The sequence below is a fragment of the Bufo bufo genome, chromosome 2 (assembly GCF_905171765.1).
Source record: "Bufo bufo chromosome 2, aBufBuf1.1, whole genome shotgun sequence".
In the NCBI taxonomy this organism is placed as follows: Eukaryota; Metazoa; Chordata; class Amphibia; order Anura; family Bufonidae; genus Bufo; species Bufo bufo.
In genome coordinates, this window is record NC_053390.1 from 107,483,919 (window position 1) to 107,503,960 (window position 20,042).

Here is a 20,042-nt window from a genome sequence, read left to right on the forward strand (position 1 = left end):
GTTTCGGTGTAACGGCTCATGTTCTGTCCTCATTATGTGTGAGTGGGGCATAAGTTTACGTGAATAAGGACAATTTGTCCTGCAAAAGATAAGCCCTCATATGGCGACAGAAAATGTATAAACGCAGTGCCCGGGATTTTGATGGCATATCCTGAGGATCTGATTGGAGGGGTCCGACACCCTGCTCCCCCCCGGTCAGCTGCTCTGCAGTAGCACCCCTGTCCACTGTGTAGGGGCCGGTTACTGCAGCACTGACCCCACTGAAGTCACCGGCGCCCTCCGCTGCACAGTGATCTGAGCCATGGACCTCACGTGCCGGAGCTGCTGCAGAACGGCTGATCGTGAATCATACCGCCACTGATCTGATATTGATGGCCAATCCTGAGGGTCGGACATCAATATCAAAATCCTGGTCAATCCCTTTTAAGGGGGTTAATAAATTCATAGACTGATGGCATATGAAGGGAAAACCACTGAAGGGGACACCGTTCTACCCCTCATTCTTAGGAGCAGTGCGGGTCTGAAAGGGCACCCATATCTCCCTGCTGAACATTGCACCCAGAATCCCCAGTCCATGCAGAGCATTGCATCCCAATGTGCCCAGTGCCCCCATAGCATTACATCCTGGTGCACCCAGTCCATGCAGAGCATCGCATCCCAATGTGCCCAGTGCCCCCATAGCATTACATCCTGGTGCACCCAGTCCATGCAGAGCAGAGCATTGCAACAAATTGCACCCAAAGTCCCCAGCCATACAGAGCATTGCATCCCAATGTGCCCAATCCACCCAGAGCATTACATCCTGGTGCACCAAGTCCAGGCAGAGCATTGCAACAAGGTGCACCTACAGTCCCCAGTCGATGCAGAGCATTGCATTCCAATGTGCCCAGTCCCTCCATACCGTCCCTCCATACCATTACATCCTGGCGCACCCACAGCCCCCAGTCCACGCAGAGCATTGCATCCCAATGTGCCCAGTGCCCCCATAGCATTACATCCTAGTGCACCCAGTCCATGCAGAGCACTGCATCCCAATGTGCCACCCCAGAACATTACATCCCAGTGCCTCTAATCCATGCAGAGCATTACACGTCTCCTCCTGCTGATGACAGCGTACAGACTAGTGCACGGCTCCAGCAGCTGCTCAGAAACCGTCCAGCTTCCCAGCATTGCTCCGCCCCCAGGAAAGCCTGGTCACATGGGCATGACGTCATCTCAGGTCCTTTAGCTCCCCAGGAAATAGAATCTACCGGCTGTAAACCCCGGAGCCAGGAGACCCTGTGCGGAGAACCGCCGCTATGTTCCGGTGGCTGCTGGGCAGCAGAGAGCCGCAGGCCGGGGCCGAGGTAATATGGCTGTAGTGCTGGTGTGTGCTGGGAGTGATATCATGTGTGTGTGTATATATATATATATATATATACCTACCTGTCTCTGTGTATGTGTATATTATGTATCTGTCTCTGTGTGTATTTATGTGTCTATATATGTGTGTTTTGTGCGTTTTTTGTATTGTGTGTGTATATGCATTTTTTGCATGTTTTCTCATACATTTTTTTACCTGTGGTTTTTTTTTGTTTTTTTTTTTACATCTTTTTTTAAGTAATGTTTTTTTAATGCGAAACTGCATTTTTTTTAGCTTGAGGGTTTTGGTGCAGATCTGCGCCAAATAATACATGGACACACGGAGAAAGTGCTGCTTCCCACTGAGATGAATGGGAGTCTGGTTTGAGGCAGAAACGCTCCAAAATCAGCACCAAAAAACTCAGTGTGAACTGGCCTTTAGGAAGCTGAAGTCTTATTCACATGATTTGTATTTTTTGGTTCTCGTTAATGAATTATGGGAACATTTCTCCAGTAATGAAATACGTTGCACTGGGCTGTCCTGACGTAATATCAGTTGAGGTCGGCATGAAAACAGAAAGGACTGGCGCACAAATGGGCATCAATGTGTGCAAGAAAAAGTGTGATTTAAAGGGTTAAATGAATTCTGGCCACTGATCTTACCATGTCAACCTCAAGAACTGGCGCCATAGTGGTCAGACAGCCCGTGACCAGGCATGTCCCTCCTCACTCTGTCCAATCAGCGCTCTGATTGTGGGACTGATGTGCAAGTTCGGACCTGGCGAAATTTGCCTCGCTGCAGCACATACATTTTAATGCTGTGTGGAAACAGGTCTCCGTACAGCGTGAGAACGGATCAGCTTGGGATCTTGGATCCGCAGCTCAGTTTGCCCACCCCTGACGTGCAGCGTTGTGTCATTGTACCCCTTGCCTCAGAAATACAATGTTTCCTTTTTTTGTAGAAGTCGGCCATATTAAACATCGGCGAGGAGCAGAGCCAGAATCCATATACAGAGCTTACAGCCCTAAAAGCCCACACGGACATTGTGCGCTTCCTAGTGCAAGTAGACGACAACAGGTGAGAGGACGCCTAGCATATAAAAACCAATATTAATATATTTGGGGGGGGGGGGGGGGGCTCATGTACTAACATTTAACACCATGTTTTGGTGAAAGTGCTGTTTTGTGACGAAATGTGTAACTTTCTGGCCTCTTGTGGCACTTTTTCAAAAAGTTGTTGGGATATGGTCATTAGGAGGTGGCCCTTTAACAACGACTCCTTTAACAACATGCATGCCCGAAAACTGGCACACAGTACATCGCCTCCTGACTGGCAGAGGATGCAACCAGTTTCTTAAGAGGCATGCATGCATGCGACTGGTTGGATCTTACATCAGCAGGGTCTTTTTTTTTTGTTTGTTTTTTCCTAAGACCGATATGTGAAGCATTGGTCTTTAGTCTCCCATTGTTTTATTTGACTGAACGGTATGTTTGATGCCAACGTGCTCTTTTTGACAACATACACTTATGATGGCCACACTCCAAGCAGCCCATTGGTCAGTGTTGACTTCTAGCATGACTTGCAGATGTTCATGGCATCCTTCAGGAAAAAAAACAGACCTCAGCTTTTAAAAAAATCGAAGATAACATATTGGCCTATACAGTTTTTATCACATGGATCCATATTAGCTTTGAGTTGCCAGGGGTGTGGAAACTTAAAAAAATAAAAATATATACTTGTCGAAGGACTAAAGCGGGGGCTCGATCTACTTGTCCTGATACAAAAAATAATTTTAAATCAAAACCCTATTTCAATGCACCGCCGCGCTTCCTTATGCCGGGAGGTGGCCGGCTTGCGTTCCAGTCTTTGTGGTGTGAAATGACTCCTAAGTTCAGTCCTCGTTCACACCAGAGGATTCTGTCCAGAATGCGCTACATGGCGGCCGGCTCACTATGTTGCAGGGCAGGAGGGGGCGTGACGATCCATTGAAGTGAATGGCACCGTAGCCACAGCCGCAGGCGATCGGATGCACGGGATCGCAAGGCACAATTATGCCTGAGGTGCGATCACAAGGCTGCTCGCAGCGTTTTGTTTGGACTGGACCGCAGGCATAATGTGCCTTGCCATCCTGTGCAGCCGATCGCATTGAAGCCGTTGGGCATGCTTGCAGCAGGGCTAAGCTACTGAACAAACTACCTGCCCGGCGCCCGGAACTGCATGTCCCAGGCGTCGGGCGATACGATTTCCACACCCCTGGTTCTTAAATGCTGTTGTACCATGCATTGTGCATAGTGTCAACCATGTACTGAATGTGTCCAGGGACCCTTGGGCAAAAAATAACCATAGAGAAATGGTATCTAATCTACTCCCAGTACCACACAAAATGTCCAAAATCATATAAATATATACACACAGTTTTGAGGCTGGCACAAATTTTGGTTTTCACAAAGTTTGCTGTTTCCGTATTTTTAGATCCTTTTTGTCGGATGTTTCAATAGTATTGTGTTCCACAGGTAATTATAGACCAGTAAGCTTAAGGCCTCATACACACGACTGTGCCGTTGTTTTTTTTGTGGTCCGCAAAAACAGAAGCAGCCGTGTGCCTTCCGCAATTTGCGGAACGGGCGGCCCATTGTAGAAAGGCCTATTCTTGTCCGCAAAACCGACAAGAATAGGACATGCTATTTATTTATTTTTTTGCGGGGCCTCGGAACGGAGCAACGGATGCGGACGCCACACGGAGTGCTGTTCACATCTTTTGCGGCCCCATTGAAGTGAATGGGTCCGCATCCGAGCCACAGAAACTGCGGCTCGGATGCGGACCATAACTACGGTCATGTGCATGAGGCCTAACTACTGTTGTGGGGAAAAATGTTTGAAGGACTCTTAGGTCCCTTTCACACGGGCGAGTTTTCCGCGCGTGTGCAATGCTTGACCCGCACTGAATCCGGACCCATTCATTTCAGTGGGGCTGTGTACATGAGCGAAGTTTTTCACACATCACTTGTGCGTTTGCGTGAAAATTGCAGCATGTTCTATATTCTGCGTTTTTCACGCAACGCAGGCCCCATAGAAATGAATGGGGCTGCGTGAAAATCGCATAGCATCCGCAAGCAACTGCAGATGCAATGTGGTTTTCACGGATGGTTGCTAAAGAGATGATGTTAATAAATAGGGATGAGCCCCGGGACCCCATTAAAGTCCATAGCCTTCATTTTTTTCCCCATTATAACATGGTTATAATGGAAAATAATAGCATTCTTAATACAGAATGCATAGTAAAATGTCCATCGAGGGTTAAAAAATAATAAAAAAATTACTCACCTTATCCACTTGATCGCGCAGCCGTTATCGTCTTCTTTCGTCTATCTTCATTCAGCAGGACCTGCGCTGACTTCACCACGTGGTGAGCGCGATGACGTCAGCGCAGGTCCTGACGATAACGGCTGCGCGATCAAGTGGATGAGGTGAGTAATTTTTTATTATTTTTTAACCCTCAATGGACATTTTACTAAGCATTCTGTATTAAGAATTTAACCATGTTATAATGGGAAAAAAAAAAAATCTACAGAGCACCAAACCCGAACTTCAGTGAAGAGGTTCGGGTCTGGGTACCACATTCAGTTTTTTATCACGCGTGCAAAACACATTAAAACACTTTGCACTTGCGCTGAAAAAAACGGAACAACGCAATCGCAGACAAATTGCGTGCAAACTCCTTTTTTTTTTTTTTTCCCATTTCTACATTCACTATATGGGATATTTTTATATTTTAATAGTACGGGTGTTTTCGGGCACAGCGATGCCTATGATGTTTACTTAAAATTTTTTTTTTTTTTTTTTTAAGGGAAAGGGGGTGATCTGAATTTTTATTTTTTTATAAAATTAAAAAAATATTTTGGCTTTTCTTAACGCCTTCACGAAATCTGCCTGAGCGGCGCCAACGCCATAGCCACCAGGTGTGGACATTTAACCCATCAGATGCCGTGGTCAAATGTGACCACAGCCTCTGAGAGGGCTAAAACCGAGAAGCATGCACTGCCAGGTGAGGAATGGCTGCTCCCGGAGATTGGGAAAGGCGCTCCATGTAAGTAATGAGCATGTGTCTGTACTAGGCTTGCAAGCTCATTACTTGTATATTACAGTTCAGGCCAGCAGGTGGCAGCACTGAACTGTAATATAGTGATTTCTGTGTAGAATAATGGAGCAAGTTCCATTAGTCTATACAAATTGCAATCTGATAATTGCAAGTTGTGGTCCAATTGGGGACCTAACAAAAAGTGGGGGGGAAAAAAGTTTGAAAAAAAAGTTTTGAAAAATATAAAAAGATATAATAATTCAAATCACCCCAATTTCCCCAAATTAAAATAAAAAACAATTAAAAAAATAACATCATGGACATCGCCGCGTGCAAAAACAACCATACTATTAAAATATAAAAAAACAAAAACATATGGTGAATGGTGCAATAGAAAAAAAAATGTCTGATTCGCCGTTTTTTTTCATCACTTTACTGCTCAAGAAAATTCAATAAAAAGTGATCAAAAAGTCATACACATCAGTATTAGCAAAAACTACAGACCTTACCACAAAAATTAGCCCTCAAACTTCTCCATAGACAAAACTATAGAAAACTTATGGGGGTCAGAACACGGTGATGACAAGAAAAAAATTATTTTTTCAAGTTTTTAATTTTTTTTTCTGTATTAAAAGGCAAGAAAAACAAAGTATACAAGTGTGATATCGCCGTAATAGTATTGACCTGGAGAATGAAGAGCACAAGTCAGTTTTACCGCATAGTGAACAACGTAATAACCAAGCCCATGAAACTGTGTCGGAATTAGGTTTTTTTCCAATTCCAACCCATTTGGAAATTTATTTCCAGCTTCCATCTACAATGTATGCCATAATCAATGATAGTTACTTGTCCCGCAAAAAACAAGCCCTCATACGGCTATGTGAATGGAAAAATAAAAAGATTACGAATGCAGGGAGCGAAAAACAAAAACCGAAAATCGCTGCGTCAGGAAGGGGTTAAGTCCTTCATTAGATTGCATCTTGTAATTTGTAATTCATATCCATGTATTACAGAGTACAATATTCAGTATGTTCCTATGCTATGCTGTGCTGCCACCTGCAGGCCGCCATCGTCTGAACATACTACTAATCGGCCTCTAAGCCTTGTACAAGCTTAGGCCTATTACTAGTACGGGCCACCTTCCTCGCTGTCAGCCAGTGGAAGGCACACTGATCCGGAAAGAGCAGAGTTCCCCGTTTTAGCGCTTCCAGATTCCATGAGCAAGCTCTCCACTGGTGTTAAGCCTATCCCATAGCTGAATCCTCCTTATGAGACAATCTTATTACTTGCTGGACTTTCTTGGGCACCCTGAAGCCTTCTTTACAGCAATTGAACCTCTCTCCTTAAGTTCTTGATGATCGATCGGATCAGTGGTTAATTTATACAAGAAATGTCATTGCCTGTGAAGGCCTTTTGATGCAAAATAATGATGACTGCATGTGTTTCCTTGGAGGTAACCATGGTTAACAGAAGAAGACAATGATTACAAGCACTCCTCCCCCTTTTTAAAGCAACCAGTCTGCTCTTTTAATTCAGTCTGCATGTCGGTGATAACAGCAGCCTTGTCCTTGTTAACTCTTTCTCCTGAGCTAACGAGATCACTGAAATGATGTATGCAGGTCATTTTGTGGCAGGGTTGAAATGCAAGGGAAATGGGGATTTTGTGATTAAATTAATATTCATGTCAAACAATGACTTTGCACTTGGTTACAATTCATCTGGTCATAAAAATCTAGAGTTAAGGGCTCATTCAGACGGCGGTATGCTGTTTACCAGCCGACTCCTTCACTTCTATGGGGCCCTTTTTCTTCCATTTTATTTTTCCGCAAAACAAATAAAACATGTCCTATGCTTGTCAGTGAAAATCGGGACGTGGCCCCATTGAAGTCCGTGGGTCCACAAAAGTGCGGAATGCAATCAGTTTTTTTTGTGGACATGCTGAACTGTCTGCAAAAAAAAAACGGATCCGCATCTGAATGAGCCTTAATGCCAATTGCCACCATAAAAACAACATTTTTGTCAGCGACTGGACCACGTCACTGATGCCTCATCTTTGTATGTGCACCTCTGCTTCAGCCTACATAATTTTAAAATGTAAAGTGCCTGCACCCAGTCCCAGTGTGGAATTGCTAAGTACTGCTGGAGTGATCTTGCCTCTGTAGGTTAGAAACAATAGAATTATCAGAAGTAGCTGCTCGAGATAGTGTTTTATAGGAAAAGATTCAGTTCTGAGCTTAAGGGCTCATGCACACAAACGTATTTTTTTTCTGTTTCTGTTCGTTTTTGTTTTTTTTGCAGCCCGTATGCCGAGCCATTCACTTTAATCTGCCCGCAAAAATAAAAGGAAATTACTTCATGTGCATTCCGTTTTCGTATGTCCGCATGACCGTTCCGCAAAAAAGATAGAACATTTTCTATTCTTATCCATTTTGCGGACAAGGATAGGCATTGTTACAATGGATCCGCCAAAAGAAAACGGATGAAATAGGGATGTCACACAGACGTCATCTGTATTTTTGCGCGTCTTTGTTTTGCGCACCGCAAAATACATACGGTTGTGTGCATGAGTCCTTAACATCATACAGGCTGGTTTATCAGTGATTGACATCTTTGTCTGTCTGTCCATCTATCTGTATACAGAGATGTCAGTCACCGGATGACTGCCCACAGGACTCAAAATCCCAGAATCTGCAGAGATTTAAAAGTATAAATCACAAGTTTTACTGAATCTTTTCCCATAAAACGATTCCTGCTCATCTCTTCCTGCTCTATAACATGCTGCCTGCAGATTGTACTGCATTTTTATCGTGACAGGTCCCGTTTAATGACTAGCTAAATATTCTGATTTTTAACTCGTTACATTTCATAACTTTTTTTTTTCATTTCATTTTTTAAAAAATCTTCTGGTTATTATGGTCATATAGATGCTTAAACTGGTTGTGTCACGTTCAGGATAGGGGATAAGTGACTGATCACAGGATCTGACTGCTGGGACCCCTACCGATCTTAAGAATAGGGTTCAGGTTCCCTTGATCCAATAGAGCAGTTGGTGTGGGTATGCTGGAGATAGACTGTATGTAGCGGCAGGGCGCATGCCCGACCTACCAATCAATCAGATCAAGGGGAACAGGAACCCGTACTTGGGATCCCAGAGATAACCCTTTCTTCCCCCACTCAGCCTCTCTGAGTTGATCATCGGAGCATTTCATAGTCTGATGCTCCCCCTTGCCCTGCACTGCACTGCATTTTGCAGTGCAAGGGCTGTTTGTTTAGCTTTTTACACTGCTAGGCAGAGACTTCTGCCTAGCAGTGATCCCGAAGATATCACTGGCACTAATGGGTGGCCTGTTTTACAAGCTAGGGCAGTGCTAAAGAGCACCCATTAGTGCAGGTGACGTCACCGGGATCACTGCTAGGCGGAAGCCTCTGCCTAGCCTGGCACAGTACGTCACCGGATCTTAAGAAAAAGCCCTTTCTATACAGCGCAGGGCAAGAGAGCATCGAAGGGACTGAATGGGGAAAGAAGGGGTTATGTCCGGGTACAACTCCTTAAACTGATCCCTGGGACCCCAACCGATTCCAAGAATGGGTTCCCGTTCCCTTTGATGATGGAGTGGTAGGTCGGGCATGCGTGGATAGGCGATAACTTCTAAACTTGGCGCAACCCCTTTAATTAGGGTAGGTATTTTATTTTTATGTAATGTATGCACAAGAAATTATTTATTTTTTATGTCCTATCATTTGTTTTGTGTATTATTATTATTATTATTATTATTATTTAATTTTTTTACATTTTTAAGGATTTACTATTTGAGATCTTTAGTTTATACTTATAATGTATTCGCAACCGAGGGTCTTTTCGAGGTTCCCACTTATGGCTTTGGAAAACCTGGATAACACATTTTAGCCACAGCAAGTATTATAATAGTTATTATTTTATTATTTCTGACTTGGGTAGTTTGTCTCGAGCGGCGATGAATGAGTCAAGCCTGTTCAATATGTACACTAGTGTGTTTTCGTCAGCCTCTGTAAATGGTTTCATGCTTCAAGTGCTTTGATAATATCTTATTGCGAGCTTTGAAAAGGGATTTTCATGTTCTCATTGTAGACGGGTAAAAAAGTCAGTGATTGGAACATTTACTTTGATTGGTTTTCAAGATACTAAATGAATCCTGTGCAAAACTTTACAATGACATCTTTTTGTCTCACGACTTCTGTCGCCAGACATTACAAAGGTCAGAATGACTGTGTGGCCCATTATAATTGTATCGACAACAAAAAAATCCAATGATAATTAAAGTATAACTAAACTTTTGAATATACTTTATGTGAAAAACCAAATCTAAATGTCCGACAATGAGTTTTTGTAATATACTTTATATTTTTCACCCGTTTTCCTAGCACTTTGGAATTTGTACGTTTTGTAAAACACTCCAGAAAAACTGCAAAAGTGCAGAAAAGCACTAGCAAAAACCTACGTGTGAAAGCATCCTAATGGTGGATTTAGACAAACCGATAATCTGGCCATCTAAATGTGCCGCTGATTACCCGATAAAGGAGAAAAGCGCTCGATCATTAGGTGATCCTGTCGTTAGTGCAGGTACATCGATCATCATCATTTTTGGGCAGCAGATCACGTGGTCTAAACAGTGATCTGCTGACCGGAAACAGTGCAGCTGTATCAGGACAAGCTATGGCAATAGCAATCCCTCTTCCTCATACTGTGGTGGAGATCGATGCATATAAATGCAGTGATTTCCTTCACTGGACGAGCAGCCGACTGTTCCTTCCCGACAATCAGCCGCTCCATCTGTCAAAACCTTCCTTAAGGGTCTATGTACACGGTGGGTATTACACGTGGACTTTCCACACAGTTCTGTACGAAAAATCTGCAGCATATGGGCTCATGCACGCGAACATGTGCGCCCCGTGCTGCAGACCACAGATGGTGGTCCGCAATGCACAAGCACCAGCCGTGTGACCCCCCCCCGTTTGCAGATGTGGACCCATTCACTCAAATGGGTCTGCGATCTGCAAGATTCAGTCCACACTGCAAAAAAATAGAACATATATAATATATTTTTTTCAGTGACATGGACCGCAATCCCACGGAAGCGCAGCGTAGGGATTCCGTGGGCTTCTGCTGTGTTCCTCCACACCATCTTACGGATTGCTGACCCTTTCACGTGAATGGGTCCACATCCATGATGCGGACTCGCCGCACATGTTCGTATGCATGAGCCCTAATACAGTACCAGCTAAATAGGAGAGACTTTCAAAATCTCATGTACACAGTATGCAAAGAGTGAGATCTCGGGCAAATCAAGCAAGATTTTGGTGTGGAAATGCATGGAAAACCGCACAAAAAAATTGCATAAACTACACTGCTGTGTGCATGTAACCTTAAGGTTGATTCTGTGAATGTCCTTTCATCTCTCTAGCTTTGAGAAATGTTTCCAGAATAAATGCTGATTTATGGAAGGCATAGACGGGATGCACAACAAGGTGTGACTGTAACCTACTTGTAGACCACATCATACGCTTGGCAATGGATTTTAGGAAACATATCCATCTTTCTAAGCAGCAAATCCAATAAGAGTTGATTCACTACACCAGGTTCTGGCTGCCACCTTGACAAATGTGGACGCTGACAAACAAAAATAGGCTTTTTTTTCCCCCCGTTTTGTGAAAACTGCAAATTTAGTGTAGAGAATAGCTGTTTTTCAAAAGAAAAAAGCAATTACAAAGGCTTAAAAGATCAATAGAAATGATGCCGGCGTGCAAAAGAAAATGCAAAATATGGAGACTTGCGTTCTTGCAGCCCTCACCTGTCAATCCAGGAGTAAACGAGGAAATCAATAGCCGGGAGAGAAGGCATTAGGAGGTGTACTTCCAGCGAGCAATGTGTATCATCAGCACTGCTTCTGCTTTTAATAGGAGCAGAAAGGGGATATGATAAAAGCAATCCTATTCCCTGAGGGCGGCCACGGCCAGAACAGAGAGAAAATGACATGCTTCACCGATCCTTAACCACTGCCCCCCATAGCCGTCTAATCAGATCAAAATGACCTGGAATAGGGGTCGCCGATAATGGATTCATAGTATGGGTTTAACGGGCTCAATAACTTGGAAAACTGTACACAGATGTGGCAGCAAAGCCACTCTCAGCCAGTTACACCGTGGTTAACCCTTGTAGGGATTTGCTCTGGTAGGCAGGGTAAGCAGACGCAGTACGGAGGCAAGAACACGGAAATAAAGCAAAAGTTCAGTGTTTATTCACACAAGAAGCAATAAAGCAAAAACAACACTGTGCAGAGTCCTTGTGTTAATTCACACCACATAAAGTCCACAGCACAAACGTGTCACCTGGCGGACTGTTTTGTCCATGGCAATCCACAGCCGTCCACAGCAGGCTTTAGGGCGCCTGATTTTCAGCATGCGGCTCTCCAGCACACTACCAACTGGTAGGAACCCAAGACCACAGTATTTCACCGATCCAGCTGTGACTTCTGGCTGGGTTTTTATTCCCAGCCCAAACCCTGGCCTGGAACGTGGGGAACAGCCACCCACCCTGCTCTTTGGCTGCTCCCAATAAGAACTGGCCCGGATCGGCTTTACAGCCACACTAAGTAAAAACACCGTGTCAGCCAGCCTAGCTGCTGCTGACACACTAAACTACCGGTTCCTATCTCACCGGGGCCAGGAACCTCGGGGACACGTACCTTCCGTCAATGACGGACCCCTGCACCTTCCTACACCCTTAATGTGTTTAATATAAAGCTCTGTAATGTGATTGTTCTAGGTTTACAAATGTTATTCTCCACCATTGCCCCGCACTTTCATCATAGCTGCTGTGGTCCATAGAGGGAATACATACCACGTCAGCAGAATCCTCTATTAGGGTTGTTGTACATGTAGGTATTTTATTTTATTTTTTTTAGCAAATGACGTGGCCAAATGTTATGCCCTACATAGTAAGGTTTTTTTTTTTTTTCTAGTCGTGGTGTTTCCTGCCATTTTTGGTCCCTTGCATTTTTAGTTTTACTATTTTCCTGTAGACCTCTTTTTAAGGAAACAAAACACAAAATGTTGTGACTAAAAAGCACCACCCCAAACAAGCCTGTAAAAAAAAAAAAAAAAAACTATATACGGTAGTAAGCAATTCTGATTATGATTCCCCAATATAATAGATAATGTGGCTCCAAACCGGAGTTTCCCTTTACATTTCAATTTCGTGGAATTTCAGAGGCTCAGAAGCAAAAGGATTTTGCAATTCCTTATGACGGACAAGGGTATGGGCAAAGGAGGAAGCTGGTGACATGGCGTAGAGATCTGTGTGGACAGGACATTCTTCTTATGTTGAGTCACTTTCTTTCTCTTCTAGGTTTGCTTCAGCTTGTGATGATGGCTCCGTCATTGTATGGGATGTTCAGGTAGGAGACCTCTATATGTTGTTATTATTTTTAATGGGAATAATGTAATGTAGTAAACCAGCTCTGTCCATGGCACAGAATAGGTGATTGGTGGGGAGTGCATTGTGTGCTCTGTAATCTATTCTCCAACTATCTATCCATTACTGTGTGTATTAGCATAAAGTTGGGTTTGTTTGTCTGCTACCATGGAGACACATAGGTCTGTATAGGAACTGTAGAAACAAAACGGCAGGACATTTTTTATTAAGGCCTATTGTAAAGTTGCTTCATTCTTCGTTTGGTTGGGCCAAAAGGTGCTACCGCTCCTGAAACCCCCATGCATTTACATGCTCGGCCAAGTATGTATGGGTTTTTAATTTGAAGACATATGGAAGCAGCTGCTAGTCACCTCAGAGGCTTAACTCGCAGGAAAACAAAAGGTTCTGGCATTGAAATTTGGGGGAAGAGTAGAGTGTCCTCTTGTCCCACCTAAAATAGGCCTGTTTCCTTTACTTGTACAGCAGATGTCAGGTCTTTAAAGGGGTTGTCTCACTTCAGCAAACGGCATTTGTCATGTAGAGACAGTTAATACAAGGCACTTACTAATGTATTGTGATTCTCCATATTGCCTCCTTTGCTGGCTAAGCTCATTTTTCCATCAAATTATACACGGCTTGTTTCCATGGTTACGACCACCCTGCAGTCTATCAGTGGTGGTCGTGTTTAACACTATAGAAAAAGCACTGGCCACTCTGGTGGCCGGGACCATAGAAGTGCACATAGGCCAGCACTTTTTCCTATAGTGTGCAAGCTAGGGTTGTTGCGTTACCAAAATTTTTATTCGATTTTCGATATCATAAAAAAATAAAACTCCAGAAAAGCAGCGTGCATTCCGGATTTTATGGAACGACCGGCCCATAATCAAACAGTCCGATCCTATTTTTTGGGGGGACAAGGTGACCAAAAAATGGCATATCGCGCAGTTTTTATTTATTTTATTTTAGGAGATTTTTTTTTTTATATTTTAATAGTTCGCACTTTTTTGGGCGTGGCGATTTATGGAATATGTTTATTTATTGTTTATCTATTTTATATGTAAAATTGGGAAAGGGGGTGATTTAAACTTTTTAATATTTTTTATTTTTTTAATTTAATAACTATTAGCCCGCTTAGGTGCTAGAACCATTGTCCTGTTCACCCGAATAGAGCTCTATTAGGGTGAATAGGACTTCACACTCTCCCTGCTGTTCTGTGCATAGTACACACAGCAGCAGGGAGATTACCATGGCAGCCAGGGCTTCATCAGAAGCTACCACTGCACCACCAGCGAATGAAGAGAAGGGGACCCTGTGGCCCCTGCCACCAATGATTATAATACTGGGGGGGTTGGGGGGCGCTCTGCGCCACCAATGTTTTTAGTACTGGGGGAAGGGGAGGGGCGCACTGCGCCACCAATAAAGATAAGTAACCTTTTAATACAAATACAGGAGGCATGTTCCGGCGGCAGAATCGCATAGCCGACACCCAGCTTCTATGACAGGGCGCTGCGATCCACGGCAGTTAACCCCTCAGGTGCCACACTGATGCTGGATTTATGGGGAAATGATTGCTGCTGGAAAGAGGAGGGAGAGTCAGTGGAACTGCAGCTTCCAGCCTGTACTTGATATCAGTTCATGTTGAAGTTGAAGAAACCTTTACTGTCGAACGTCTTTCTTTCAGACTGGTGAAGTGCTTTTCGAGCTTCATGGACACACACAGAAGATCACCGCTATCATTGTGTTTCCAAGCAATGAAATGCACGGCGAAAGGGTTGACCTAATGCTGACGGCGTCTTCTGATAGGACCGTCATTGTATCCTTATGTTGTGATGTCTTCATACCACAGAATAGTCAATCAATCGGCTGCAGACCACATTGCAGCAATGTGTATTAGGCTACTTTCACACTCGCGTTTTGGCTTTCCGTTTGCGGTCCAAAACGGATCAGTTTTGCCCTAATGCCTTCTGAATGGAAAAGGATCTGCTCAGAATGCAGCAGTTTGTCTCCAATCGGTCTCCACTCTGCTCTGGAGGCGGACACCAGAACACTGTCTGCAGCGTTTTGCTGTCCGCTGTTTCCATTCCGTTTTTTTTTTTTGTTTGTTTTGTTTTTTTTCTTTACAGGTCCTTATACAGAACCCCCATGGGGGCTTGAATAAATGGAAATGACTGAATGTGCTTTCCGTGTCCATATGTCCGTTACGCAAAAAAATAGAACTCGTCCTATTCTTGTCTGTTTTGCGGACGTGGACAGACATTGTTACATTGGAACCACAAAAAAAATATGGATGCAACACGGATTTCACACTGATGTCATCTATTTATTTTTAAATTTTTTTGCCGTTCCCATAGTAATATTGTGACTTCTATTTCACACACTTGCATGGTAAATTATTTTCCAAAGTTGTCTACAGAATTGTTCCTTAATAGCTGAAGTTAGGCTTGGGATTGTGAAAGCGGCCAGGTAGTTTATAAAGCCTCCGACTTCCTCTCTACTGTAAAGGTACAAACTAGCCGTACTTGTTTTCTGCACACGCCCTTAAAGTGGTGTCCATCTCCTACGTTAGTGGCATTTCGCTAGGCTGAGATGTGAATATCCCTTTAAACCAAAGTCTATACTTAATTATGTTTTATTTTCTCCTTTTAAAGGTATTTTGTCGCCAGAATTAAACTAGCTGACATTAGTGATGTGCTAATGTCTGCTGAACCTATTTAGCCTATTCCTACTGTTATCTATGCCCCCGTTACTCCAGAAATCTAACGTTTATAATATGCTAATTAGCCTCTAGGTGCAGGGGGGGCGTGGCCCCTGCTCCTAGCGGCTCCGTTCTCCAACCTCTGGCCTCGCCCTGCTACACTAGATTGACAGGGCCAGGCAGACTTCACCTCCAACTGCCAGCCCTGTGCGCTGGGGAAATCTAGCGTCGTTCCGTATTCGGCGCAGGTGCAGTGAGGAAGCCAGCGAGTGCCCTTCACTCACTGCGCCGAATACTGAACGGGGCGGCGCAGGCGCGAGATTTACACGGCAGACAGGGCCGGCAGTATGAGACCAACGCTGCCTGGCCCTGTCATAGATAAAAGTAGGAATTAGCTAGTTAGGTTCAGCTGACATTAGCACATCGCTAATGTCGGCTAGTTTAATAGGGTTAATTCTGGTGACAGAAACCCTTTAATAACAATATTTATATAGGGATACAAGATTGGAGGTCGTCATATGTTAAAGATGGCGGGTATTTTTATTTTTTTACTTCACATGACAATCTGATCACTTATCTGTGGACTTGCCTAGAACTGTAGTTACATCTGCGGAGTTAGGTTGGCCATATACCGTATATTCCCCTACCCCACATACACATGCACACTCTGTTCTGGACAGATGAGTGGATGCACCACCAAGGTACAGACAACCATTGCCCCATATGTATAGTGCACTGTGTTGCTCTGCCCTTCCCTCCAAATGAAATAAATGCGCCGGCGCGTGTACGCCATGGCTGCAACACATTAGGAGACACACAATGCAACAGCACTGTGCAAGCATTGAATATATGGTTTTTGAATTGTATTACTGATCTATTCATTCTACACATAAATTTGAGGTTCTTATTGCACATTTTGATCAAAGTGTTAGAGCCCACGTGTCCCATCAAGCTGACCTCTTACAGATGGGACCCTACACTAAATCGACTTGCCTGTCTTGGGCCTAGACCTCCAAATGAAATCACACACTTTGATCAAAATATACACTAAGATCCTCAACTTTTCATGTATAATGAATATATCAGTCCTGCGATTCAGAATCCATATCATCAGTGTTTGCAGAGCTAGAATCCTAGTTTCCCCCATTTTGGCAGATGTTGAAGGGGTTGTCTCACTCCAGCAAATTACATTTATCATGTAGAGAAAGTTAATACAAGGCACTTACTAATGTTTTGTGATTGTCCATGTTGTCTCCTTTGTTGACTGGATTCATTTTTCCATCAAATTATACACGGCTCGTTTCCATGGTTACGAGCACACTGTAATCCAGCCGCAGTGGTTGTGCTTGCACACTATAGGAATAGGCATCGGCTTATGCGCACTCCCGAGGTCCCGGCCACCTGTGCTTTTTTCCTGTAATGTGCAAGCACAACCAACGCTGCTGGATTGTGGGGTGGTCATAACCGCTCGAAACGAGCAGCAAAGAAGGTAATATGGACAATCACATTACATTAGTAAGGGCCTTGTATTAACTTTCTCTACATGATACATGCCATTTGCTGAGGTGAGACAACTCCTTTAACCCATAGGATCCTAGCGCTGTATATGTATGGCACTCTGATCAGGCGGGTGCAGAAGCTGCGCTCGCTCAATCAGCAGCAGGGGTCTGGCTATTACAGACAGCCGGGCCCCTGCTGTAAATGCCGTATTAACCCTTTGTATGCCGCAGTCAGCGCTGTGGTGACTGGGACCAAATGGCAGGAATGGCAGTTCAATGCTGTACGCAGGCATCAGGCTTCCGTAGGAGGCAAGCCCTATGGTCGGCTCTATAAAAAAAAATTACATGATCCACCCAATCAGGTGTACACCATAAATAAATTTAAAAAAAGTGTGCCAAAACCTTGCCTCAAAAAATTTCCTATGTACCCCAAAATGGTACCTGTCAAACCGTCACTTCATCCTGCAAGAAATGAGCCCCTACATAAGACAATCACTCAAAAAATAAATAAGAAATGGCTTTCAGAAAATGGCAACACAAAACAAGATATTTTCTTTTCAAAAATGCTTTTAAAATGTGTGTGTGTGTATATGTGTATATATGTATGTATGTATGTGTGTATATATATATATATATATATATATATATATTGTACCAAAACGGCCATTTTTTGGTCACTTTGCCCAAAAAAAGTGTAATATTGAATAATCAAACAATCATATGTACCCAAAAATGGTACTATTAAAAATGTCCCCACTGCTCCCACAAAAAATGAGCCCCTACATAAAATGATCAACAGAAAAAAAAAATATGGCTTTCAAAAAATGGAGACCCAAAAACATGATTTTTTTTCAAAAATACATTTTAAGAAGTTGACATATTCGGTATCGCTGCATCCGTAACGACCTGCTATATAAAAATATAGCTTGATCTACCCCCTCAGATGAATGCTGTAAAAACAATAAAAGAAAAACCGCCAAAACTGCCATATTTTATTTTTTGTCACTTTGCCCCAAAAAGTGTAATATTAAACAATCAAAAAAATCCAAGTACCCCAAAATAGTACCAATAAAACTGTCACCTTATCCTGTAGTTTCCAAAATAGGGTTTTTAATTATTGTGGAACACCTAAAGGGTTAACAAAGTTTGTAAAATCTATTTTGAATAACTTGAGGGGTGTAGTTTCTAAAATGGGGTCATTGATGAGCGGTTTCTACTATTCAAGCCCCGCAAAGTGACTTCATAACTGAACCGGTCCTTTAAAAAAGTGGGTTTTGGAAATTTTCTTTTACGAATTCCTTCTAATGTCGTAAAAAATTATAAAATCACATTTACAAAATTATGCAAACATAAAGTAGACCTATGGTAAATGTAAAGTAAATATCTGCCTTAGCAGATAAATTCAGATTTCGAAAATTGTGCATTTTTTTCCAAATTTTCTGTAAAAATTATTATTATTTTTTTTAAATAAATAAATTGAATAAAGGTAAAACATATTGACTCAGATTTGTCACTAACATGAAGTACAATGTGTCACGAGAAAACGGTCTCAGAACGGCTTGGATAAGTAAAAACTTTCCAAAGTAATTACCAGATAAAGTGAGACGTCAGATTAGCAAAAATCAGCCTGGAATTTAAAAGTAAAAAATGGCTTGTTACTGAAGGGGTTAATCTAACATGTATAGGCAGCAAAACTCTGCATTGAGCTCCTGTCATCTCCACTTATAAATGTAGGTCACGTAACAGAGGAAATACTGGTTTAATATTACCATAGCATTATTTCAATTCAAAATCTATTATAAGTACAATTCCCCATGTTAAAGGGGTGGCTACCAGATATAGGGGTACATTGATTAAGACTGGCGTTTTAGACGCCTGTCATAATTAAGCACCTATGCTGGCGGTGGATCCGCTGGAGTTATGAAGAGGCGCAGGCCTCTCCATAACTTCGGTGGATCCTCCACCAGTTCTACATGTAAGACCGCTTCCGAGCTGTTACATTTAGAGTTTTTTTTCTACGCCTAAAACAGGCATAGAAAATGTTAAATGAGATGGGCCTGCCCGTCCCCACCCACAATTTTAGACCTGGCATCAGCGGGGCAAAGTTGCAGATAGCAGCGCCACCTTCTGCTCCTGAAATACGCCTAGTTTAGGTGTATTTCAGATTAGTAAATGACCCCGATAGTGTACATGAAAAAGGTGTTATAAATAATTGTACAGAAATAACTTACTATGGCCTAATGCAGATTTCCATCTGCCCAAAATGGACAAATGCATACGGACGGCCACACAGAATGTCATAAGCGGGACTTTTATTTTATTTTTTTCCTGCACCCATACACTTTAATAAATGAGTCCTGAATAGAAAAGTCTTGACCACAGCCAGACCATGTGCAGTACGTGTTGTCATGATGCAGCGGATACAGGTTATTAGAAATGACTTCTCGTACACACGCCATCACTAGTGGTAAATTCTGACAAAGCAGCAGCTTCTATTCTGTTGACCACCTGTCTTTATTTTTATTTTTTTCTTATTTGATGGTCTTTCTCTTGTTTGACAGAATCTAATAGTCCTTCAGAGCTTAGATGTCTGGCTCTCCGGCGGAGGAGAGATCCGTATATGGAGTCGTGATTTTAAGGTTCTGGGTGAGATTGGCTCCTTTTCTGATGGAGGTGAGTTAGAGAAATAGATGTTATCTTCTGTAATTGAAAGTATATGTATACTATACTGTGTGTGTATATATGTGTGTGTGTGTGTATATATATATATATATATATATATATATATAATATATACTCGAGTATAAGCAGAGGCCCCTAATTTTACAAAAAAATGGGAAAAATTATTGACTCGAGTATAAGACTAGGGTGGGAAATGCAGCTATAATGCAGAGTGTATGTGTATATAATGCACACACTCTACATTATATACACACATCTGCAAGAGGGTGACTCAGATTGATGGGAGTCTGACTCCC

At 42.8% G+C, this 20,042-nt stretch overlaps 1 protein-coding gene across 1 annotated transcript in view; it reads left to right on the forward strand.

Annotated features, from left to right (window-relative positions):
• Nucleotides 1-1,232: 1,232 nt before the first annotated feature.
• Nucleotides 1,233-20,042, forward strand: part of WDR41 (WD repeat domain 41) — a 50,465-nt gene continuing 31,655 nt past the window's right edge. The window contains exons 1-6 of the mRNA XM_040421394.1: nucleotides 1,233-1,346; nucleotides 2,304-2,419; nucleotides 12,805-12,853; nucleotides 14,552-14,683; nucleotides 15,310-15,372; nucleotides 19,626-19,737. Of these exons, the coding sequence (XP_040277328.1) occupies nucleotides 1,299-1,346; nucleotides 2,304-2,419; nucleotides 12,805-12,853; nucleotides 14,552-14,683; nucleotides 15,310-15,372; nucleotides 19,626-19,737 (520 nt within the window). The 5' untranslated portion in view covers nucleotides 1,233-1,298. The remainder of the gene's footprint in view (nucleotides 1,347-2,303; nucleotides 2,420-12,804; nucleotides 12,854-14,551; nucleotides 14,684-15,309; nucleotides 15,373-19,625; nucleotides 19,738-20,042) is intronic.